This window comes from Vittaforma corneae, assembly GCF_000231115.1.
Source record: "Vittaforma corneae ATCC 50505 unplaced genomic scaffold supercont1.1, whole genome shotgun sequence".
Lineage (NCBI taxonomy): Eukaryota > Fungi > Microsporidia > Nosematidae > Vittaforma > Vittaforma corneae.
In genome coordinates, this window is record NW_006889834.1 from 152,196 (window position 1) to 161,234 (window position 9,039).

The 9,039-nt window shown below is 36.9% G+C and overlaps 3 protein-coding genes across 3 annotated transcripts; 2 read left to right on the plus strand and 1 right to left on the minus strand.

The window, feature by feature from the left end:
• Positions 1-226: 226 nt before the first annotated feature.
• VICG_00105 (uncharacterized protein) lies at positions 227-2,656 on the plus strand (the record flags this gene model as incomplete). The annotated part of the gene is made up of 1 exon (XM_007603496.1): positions 227-2,656. The coding sequence occupies one exon, from the start codon at positions 227-229 to the stop codon at positions 2,654-2,656; it is 2,430 nt and encodes an 809-aa protein (XP_007603558.1).
• Positions 2,657-3,082: 426 nt separating this feature from the next.
• On the plus strand, positions 3,083-5,467 carry VICG_00106 (uncharacterized protein; the record flags this gene model as incomplete). The annotated part of the gene is made up of 1 exon (XM_007603497.1): positions 3,083-5,467. One exon carries the CDS (start codon positions 3,083-3,085, stop codon positions 5,465-5,467), a length of 2,385 nt encoding a protein of 794 aa, XP_007603559.1.
• A 225-nt stretch (positions 5,468-5,692) lies between these two features.
• On the minus strand, positions 5,693-8,317 carry VICG_00107 (uncharacterized protein; the record flags this gene model as incomplete). Its single annotated transcript, XM_007603498.1, has 1 exon — positions 5,693-8,317. One exon carries the CDS (start codon positions 8,315-8,317, stop codon positions 5,693-5,695), a length of 2,625 nt encoding a protein of 874 aa, XP_007603560.1.
• Between the last annotated feature and the right edge of the window lie 722 nt (positions 8,318-9,039).

Below are 9,039 nucleotides of genomic sequence, written 5' to 3' on the forward strand. Positions count from 1 at the left end.
CTGTATTATGGATCATTTGATAGACAATAGTTTATTGAAAATGCATGGTACTAGCTAGTATTCACGTTATAGCAAAAATTGTAATAAGGGCTTCAACTAGGCTGAATTTAAAGCTTCTATTTGTTGCTTGTCCAATGCATACGTGCATTCATTTTAATGCATCTATTCTCAAGAACGCTTTCTGTATTGCTGCTTCGTGTAAATTTTGGCTACATCCTTTACACCCATGAATAAAGACACTGCTTTGCAATATCTACACAACGCACTTCAGCCAGATGGAAATATTCGTGCCGAAGCTGAAAGAGCGATTAAGTCTTTTATTCAATCCAGCTTTCAGGACTCTCTGACATTGTTCATTCAAATAATCTTTGACACGTCTGTTCCTCAGCCAAGCAGACAAATTTGCTCAATCATTGTGAAGAACTGCCTGCATTCAAAAAACCAGAGGTTGCAAAAGAGCTATGAATCCAACTGGCTTTCATGTCCTATTGAGTTCAGATCAAACTTTATTAGTCTTTTGAACAAAAATCTTGACTGTAAGGAACAGAGCATATTTTCTAACATAACGAAAATATACGGTTCCATCATCAGAATTGAAACATCAAATAGAACAGGCATAGATATTTTAAAAACCCTGCAGGCTGGCATTTCAAATCAAAGCTTTGCAGTGGGTATTTTAGAGTCCATTGCGCATGCATGTGATCAATTGTACGAGGAAACATTGTATGAATTTGGAAATGAAAAGCATGACATCTTTAATATCAGCATGTTTTACTTAAAGCCTGGCGCAGGTCCATCTAGAAACATTATATTTTCAACTCTTCGTTGCATTTTAAGCTGTCTTGAGGTTTTTGAGGATATTTTAAGCTCTGAAAATGCCAGGCATGAGTTTATTTATAAGATTTTTGCCACAGAGAAGCCTGATTCTGAAGTGCTAGAGATTAGTCTTGAGGTAATTAATAGATTTGTCGATGTATATAGCTGCTTGACTGATAGCGAGTTAATGCCTATTTGCCAGTTTTATCTGTCATATTTTGACAGCAAACACGACGAGGTTCCTCTTCAGATATTTGACTTTTGGTCTTTGCTGTTGGAGCTGGAAAAATACACGATTTTAAAGCCGCTTGTATCAACACTTGTGCCCAACCTGCTGCTGTGTATAACAAAAGAAGACGTTTGTGATTTATCGCCTTCTCCACACAAGGCAGCATGCTCACTTTTGATGGATATTACCTCGAAAATGAAAATTTTACTGCTGAGCGACCAAATGTACCAGAACTTTATTTTGAACAACCTTAGTTCATCAGAATTAGAGAAGCACGCAATCGGAGCAACTGCGCTTGGCTGTATCTGCACTGCTGGCTCTGATGACTTTCTGTACCAAGTACTTCCAATATTGATAAATGATCTGGGACATGATGAATGCGTCAATGAGGCATTGTTTGCTATTGCAAGGGTGTGCGAAAACGATATATCACTAGCCGTTAATTTTCTCCCAACAATCATACAAAAAGTTGGCATTTTGATAGAGTCAAGAACTAAAGTTGCAGTGAACGCAGTGCTCGTTTACAACTCAATACTATTGTCCATGAAGGCTGATATTGTTAAAGAAGTTGAAAACATTGTGCTTTTCCATTATTCTGACATTCTGTCTATCCTCGTTTATAGGCTAGACCAGGCAGAGCCCAGTGAATATGAACTAAGATCAGTTCTAAACTTGACTCTATCAGAACTAATCCTGTGCTGCCCAAGCAGTCATAAGAACATTCTTGACCAGCTTCAAAGCTATCTTCTCACGAAAGTGAAGTCTGCAATCCAAACAGTCAAAACGTCCGTAGACCAGCAGTTTTTAGTTTTTGATGATGTTTTGTGCAGCTACATTGTACTTCTTGAGTCATGTTTGAGTATGAAGAAGATATTTGATGCCGACGAAATAGCTGAAGTCTTTATACAGTGTCTTTTGTTACCCAAGATGCTTGTTCAAGGAGAAATTTACATTGTGATCTCAAAGCTTTTAACTCACTTTTCGATATATTTGAAAAGATTTATTCCATTTGCATTGCGGGACATCTCTAGTGATGAAAGCTTTGTTCTCAAATCAGCGCTTAATCTCCTTTCTGATTGCGCCATTTTATTAGAATCGAATTTCATTGAATTTACAAATACTGTTATACCAGCGCTAGCGAACGCCATCACATCACCTGATGTGTCCTTAGAAATCAAGCCCAGGATCATTGTGTCACTAGGAGATATTGCATTGGCCGTTGGAAAAAGCTTTGAGCCATATGTTTCATTGTGTGTAATGTTGCTAACTCAAATTAACACACTAAGCCGCGAGGGAGACGAGGACTATGTTGATAATTTGCGAAAGGCAGTAATTCAACTATTCAGCTGTCTCTTTTTATCTGTTGGAAATACCGATGAAATGCGTCTATCCCTAAATGAAATACTGAGCAATATTAAAGTTGCCATACAACATGATAAAGAAAGTGCATATGTAAAGGAGTCTCTTAACATAATCTGCGACATCCAGACTATTTTTGGAACTGATAAAATTACCGAAGACTGGGTAGTTAAGTTTTTGCATGAGGTTATAAGGAATTCTACTGGAAATACTGGTCAAAAGGCAAAAGAGATATTAGAAACGATATATTAAATGTTTTAAGAGTTATGACGCAGTTTGATGCTTAATAGTTTACTTGTGTGGTCGTTTATGGAAAGTTCTGTGTTCATGTTTTGCCATTGGTGCATAGTTAAAGAGTACGCTTGGTACGACGTCATTTTACAGTTGCTCAAAATCCTAGAAAAGAAATTTCAGATTATGGAATAAGCGACTGTGCTTGAATGAGCTGTTGCGAAAGGTGTGAAGAAAGCAATGACAAGGCAAGATAAATTATAGAATAGATTGTGCTTTCACTCGCACCAAATTTGCTGTGCATGAAAGTTATTTTGGAGTATTAAAGTATTATAGACCTTGATAGGCCAATTGTTAAATGAAAACCATGACAGTAAACTGGGATTTACTATACGAGACCTGCGGATTTTCACGACTTCTCAAAATTTTATCTTTGTGACAGCCCAGATGGAACCCAAACTAACCGAAGTTATTCTGAAAACAACCGAGACAATAAATGGCTATAAGATGGTTAAAATGTATCATAATCGAGCAGAAATCAATTCTAAGATCAGTGTTTATCTTGAAATTGATTTGTACGATTGCAAAAATGATTTCATAAGAACGGAAAGCTTTAGGGGAAGTTTGGATTCGACAGTAAAGGATATAAAGGCGATATTTACAGAAGATATTAATGTTTTCATTCATGATCACGGGGCAATGTATATTCTTGATGACTCTCAGCGGCCTTTGTTCAAATGCTTTGAAATATGCAAGCATGCAATAAAATCATCATTCAAAACATTTGTAAAAGCTAAATTAAAGCCCCAACAGATCACATTTCTTCCTGGAGGAATTATCAACTTTTATATGCTAAGGAAGTTGATTGTAGAACACATCCCCATACATTCAATTTCTTTAGAGCATCTTAGATTTTTAAGATATTTAAAGCTTATAAATAACAATTTGAAATCAATTTCAATGCCAAAAAATATGCTCGAGTTTTGTGACCTGAGAAGCAATTGTCTAAAATGCTGTGCTGTCCAGTCAAAAGTTTTGATCTTGCAAAACAACGAAATAGCAAAGTTTGTCTCGAGGTTTTGTTTTAAATACTTAAACCTTTCCAATAACCCACTAAAGACAATCGACTGCAGCTGTGAATTTTTGAATATCAGAAATACAGAAATAGCACATTCTTTGGAGTGTGATTCAAAAATAATACTCGCCGACGGTGTAGAAAAGATTAAAATAGGCAAATGCCCCAGCATGAGAGTGCTTTATATAAGCGATTGCCAGCTCACACAAATCGGAAATGTAATACAAAATTTGAGGCTGTTCAAGGCTAGAAATAACTATTTCCAGAGTTTGCCAAAGCTAAAGAAGTGCGCGGTTATTGACGTTTCTGGCAATTTTTTAGAAAGTATTAGGGCTTCGAATGTCGTTTTTTTAAATATTTCAAAAAACCAGGTCAGAGAAATAGATTTGAAAAGATTCGCCTCTTTGCAGCATCTTAATCTTTCATTTAATCCGCTGGAGAAAATCTTCAATGAAAAAGCTGTTAAACAGCCAAGGTCCATAATACTAAACAGCTCAACAAACTTAACCTCCACGGTTTTAACGTACAAAAGTGTCAAACGGCATGACTGTGCCAAAAGAAATTTTTTACTAGCGCAGCACAAGATGGAAACAGCTATTGGTGGCGTGCCTATAACAATCTTTATTCTATCAAAATCAATTGCAAAGCTGGCAGCTTGTGAAATCTTTTCTTCAGCTCTTAGCAGGTCTGCACATACCAACTCACTGCTTGACATATTTTGTGACTTCTCTGAATACTGCTACAAAAAACTGTGCGCCATGGAGCCCAGAATTGAACTGTCATTCACATTTATCACGAGCAGACATGTGTTTCTGAGAAGCTTTTCCTTGCCTCTTTTTTTCTGTAATTTTTCTGAAATGGACGTTCTTGTTGAGCCTGAAAACATTAGAGTATTCAATAATGTCTCAAACTGGTGTACATTTCCAATCTTGTGTAGATACCAGCCATTGATTACAAAGAGAAGCTATTCATTTTTCAGACACAAGGCCGACTACAATGAACTATTTCAGTTTAATGATTTCTTTTGTGCAAAGACGTTGGAGTTCTTCGTTGCAAATACGCCAGAGTTTTCTTCCACACAAAAATCAGATTTTGGTATTGAATGCAAACTAGTCAAAGAAATCCACACAAAATTTTATCGCGAAAACTTCATGAAACGTCTTCAGGAACTGATGTCTCACCACTCCAATCCACAGTATGAGCTTCTTGGATTTAAGAATATAGACTTCAACATAAATCACAATGGATTAGACTCGGCAGGGCTTTCCACCACCAACCCTGTCTTTCTGTACATGCAGTTGCATTTTGAATCGTTTATTGATCAAATTTTATGGGTAGAAGAGCTAAATTTAGTTCAGATTATTGATTTCTACGCCAAGGTGTTCCGTGGAAGGGTGGTTGAAAAGAACTATAAACTATTCATCATTGGATTTAATAACCCACTCCATTCGGCCCTGTTTGGATTAAAAATCCAGAAAATTTTGAGACCAGTGGGTATTGAGGTTGGCATTGGAATTGCAGATGATGTGGTATTCAGAACTGAGCAGGATGGCATCATGTACTTTGGTGGGCCTGTCTTTAATAAAACATCGCGAATAGCAAACCTGGGCATTGGCGTGTTCTGCTGCGGATGTGTCAAGCTTTTTTCGCCCTTAATTGAAACGATAGATGAAGGTGAGAGATACTTGAAAGGGTTTAATAAGAGACATAGAATATTTTCTCTCAAATTAACGAATGTCTACGACAATCTACAATGAAGGGGCAATTTCAATGCAGCATGTGATGCTGGGATAATTCTAAACACATCACATGATCCAGGAAAACTGACTGAATATCCAAACTGGGCATGCCATACCTTCTTAAAACGGATCCTGTAATTTTGCACGATCCAGTCTAAAATGGTTCAGCATCCAATGTATTGAATGTTGAAGACGTGTTTATTTTGTTAAATGCTATTCTTTCTGGAACTATAGCGTCAAGAATTACGACTTTGCAATCTTCCTATCTGCGCTTTCTAAAAGTTTGGTACCAAAAGAATGTATCGTCTCAAGCACACTGTTGATTGGCTTTGTTGATTCTTCTCCTACTTTTTTCTTTAAAAGATCAACATTCTCTTCTAGTTTTCTATACTCAGCAGTCGTTTCTTTTAGCTTCTTGCAGGCATATCCCAAAAGCTTTTTGAAAGTAGCCGTATCGAACTGCTTTATTTCACTAAGGCATTGAACACACTCGGTGTAGCTCGCTATGGCCTTGTTTATTCTATCCTTTATGCATGGGATTTCTTCATTTTTAATTTGGTCTATCCCGCTCATAGCTTTTCTAAGCTCCTCAAATTTTACGTTGTTTTTCATTAGCATTTCTACAATGAAGTCGAAAAGTGGATAGTTCTGATTTCCAAAATATGTTGAAAAAAGGTATAGGCTTTCAATTCTGAACCCCAGCACCATTTTTCTTTTTCTACCATAAACATAATTGATCAAATTTGTGACTTCAAGTAACATTTTGAATAAAATTTTAAGCTCATTACTTGTCAACAGAAGTGTAATAAGATCGTTGTAGTTTCTGAGAGTCTGATCAATTCTTGTTGTCTCCTCAAAAAACCATGTTTCAAACACAAATATTAAAACAACCTGTCTAATTTCGGGTATCCCTGAAAGCCTCAGCATGGCCGCCTCCGTGTGGCTTAGCTGCTCTTTTGCCACACTTTCTAATACGACTTTTTCGTCATCGGTTGGTAGAATCTTTAATATGTTAATGAAATCCTGCTGGGTCAGGTTTTCAGATGATCTTTCAAGAACATCAAGCAATTCATCAACCGACACTTTCTTCATCTCGAGCTGCTTTAGACACAGAGATATGATAAACAATCTCTTGGATTCTATCACATCCTTACGATTCTGACTGTCCTTTTTCTCTAATAGCTTTTTCTGGGATTCTTCACAAAAAAGCTTTTCAAATTTTTGAAAATCCAGGTGAATACTAAAACCTTGAATCTCACTAAAAATTGTATTTTCAACAGAATGCAACGGATTGACGTGAATGGGCCTGATTGAAAACACAGTTTCATTCACGAGGACATTTGGTGATTGTTTTTTGGCAAACAGCCGACTACACGTTCGTCTATTTGGCAGCTTGTGAATAATGCTGTGCTCAATCAATGGGACTTCAGTTATTTCCAACTCTCCAAGAGCTTGGTATATTTGTCTATGGTTTATTTCTGGTGTTTCCATGGTTCGACTAGCCGATTTCATTTTTCCATCTATAGTAGTCTCACTACGGTTATCGTCCTCGTCATTTCGACTAATATACTGGCGATGGTGTATTTTTTCAAGGCATTGCTCGTGGAGACTTTTGCACATCTCCTCATTAAGCCCCAACTGTGAACACACCTTGCTCAGGCATTGGCTATAGCCCAAATTCACTAGTTTTTTATAAACTTCATCATCTGCCTCTCCAAAAAACCTCTCCGAAACAGACTTGGCAACTTCGGCTATATCATAGGTCATTGTGTATGGATTGGCCGATTGCGACTCATTGTTCTCAATTATCACCAAGTCGATATAAAAATTTTCATCAAAAAATTTGTAAATATTTTCCTGGGGAAGCGAGGTTTCAATGTCAGTTCTCATGAATCTATAAAGCCCCTGTTGATAGAAGCAGCTGTTCAGACTCAGATCAAGAATATGGTACGACTCTTTTTCTTGGACAAAATACAATGAAAGAACTGCATCCTTGGCAATTTCCATGTTCAGATGGCTAAAAACAATGTAGTTGGTATCGAAGTAGCACTTGTTGGATGGAAAGACAGTGTTCCCTGATTTACAGCGTATTTTTAGTTTCGGAACAAATGAACCACCTTTTAATATTGTAGGTATCGTTGTAATGATTACCTGGTTAAGGATTTTCTGCGGAAACCGCAGTGTGGTATTGAAGGTAATTATTTGATCGTAGTAGCGAACGTATCTAATAACAGTTTCTAGGTTTTTGAATTGAAATTTCAGAGGATTTGTCATAGTTAATGAGTTGAGTGCTGATTCTGCCGACCAAAATATTTTGCAGTATGAAAGTATGCATGATAGAATAAACAGCACATTGCTCTCCTTGCCATTCCTCATCTCAACGAATAGAACACACTCTCCTTCACAATCCAGCCAAAATTTTGCAATTTTAGAAATTTCGCATGCATCCTCAAGGTTAAATTCAATATCGTCAAAAACTAGACACTTTTTGTAGCTTTTTGAAATACTTGAGCGTCTGAATGACAGTGCCAGATATCTATCTTTGTATTGTTTGTCTAGATGCTCAATTAATATGTCTATGTTGTTTCTCTTTGCAACGAAGTCTGTTCTGGAGGTGGTTGCTTCACAAGCAACACACAAGCAATCATTGATTTTCCAGATAAGCGGGTCCTTCAGAGCCTTGTCATCCAGAGTCTTGGCTTTACTCATTACTTCGCTGGCCTGCAAGTCATTAGTTTTCAGCGCACTTTTATTCTCATCCACATCAACCTGTCTTCCAGAAAGCATCTGAATCTTCTGATATATCCCCTTTTCGACGTTTAGGTTTTTTTTGATTGCAAGCTTTTCCTCATCCCTATTGTTGGCCATGAGATCGCCGATGTTCCTTCTTTATAACTGTAATGTTTCAAAATAACCAATAAAGGAAAATTATGCTACAATGAACATATCCAACAATCGTATTATAAAAGAGCTTGGGGTTGTGTAATTCTAGTTAATATGAATGAAATTTCAATTTTACGGCAGGACATTAAAATGCAAAACAATGCCATCCAAATACAGCATTGCATTGCACAGGAGATAGGCATTGAATGATAGACTGAGGAGTGTTATACAAAAGAAACATCCAACAGTTGGAATAGATCACCACATTCCTAAATTACATATTATAATGTGTCAACATAGTTTTATAGACAAAACAGTAGGCCTTCAAAATAAATGTTCCTAAAGAACAGCATAGCTCTTTAGAGTTTGTTGTCCGATTTTGACCCATTTAGCACAAACTCATGGGCTTCGAATCAGCAGGGCCAAAATTTTTAAAAATCTAAATGAAAAGCAAAGCCAGCTTTGTTCCAGCAGTAAAAGTGTATCAGTTAAAATCAACGAATTGATTTAACCTTTTCTTTATTATTTAGCACTTAAAATTGGTTATAGCTCCATTCCTGGCAAGATCAAGGGTGTCTCAGCAACATATAGTGGCTGATTAGAAACAAAGCAGTAAACCAGACACAGCACTATTGCACCTAACACCGATATCATGAGCAGTATTGCCGAAGCCATGTATGTGAATCTATGATTAGAATCAATGGAAA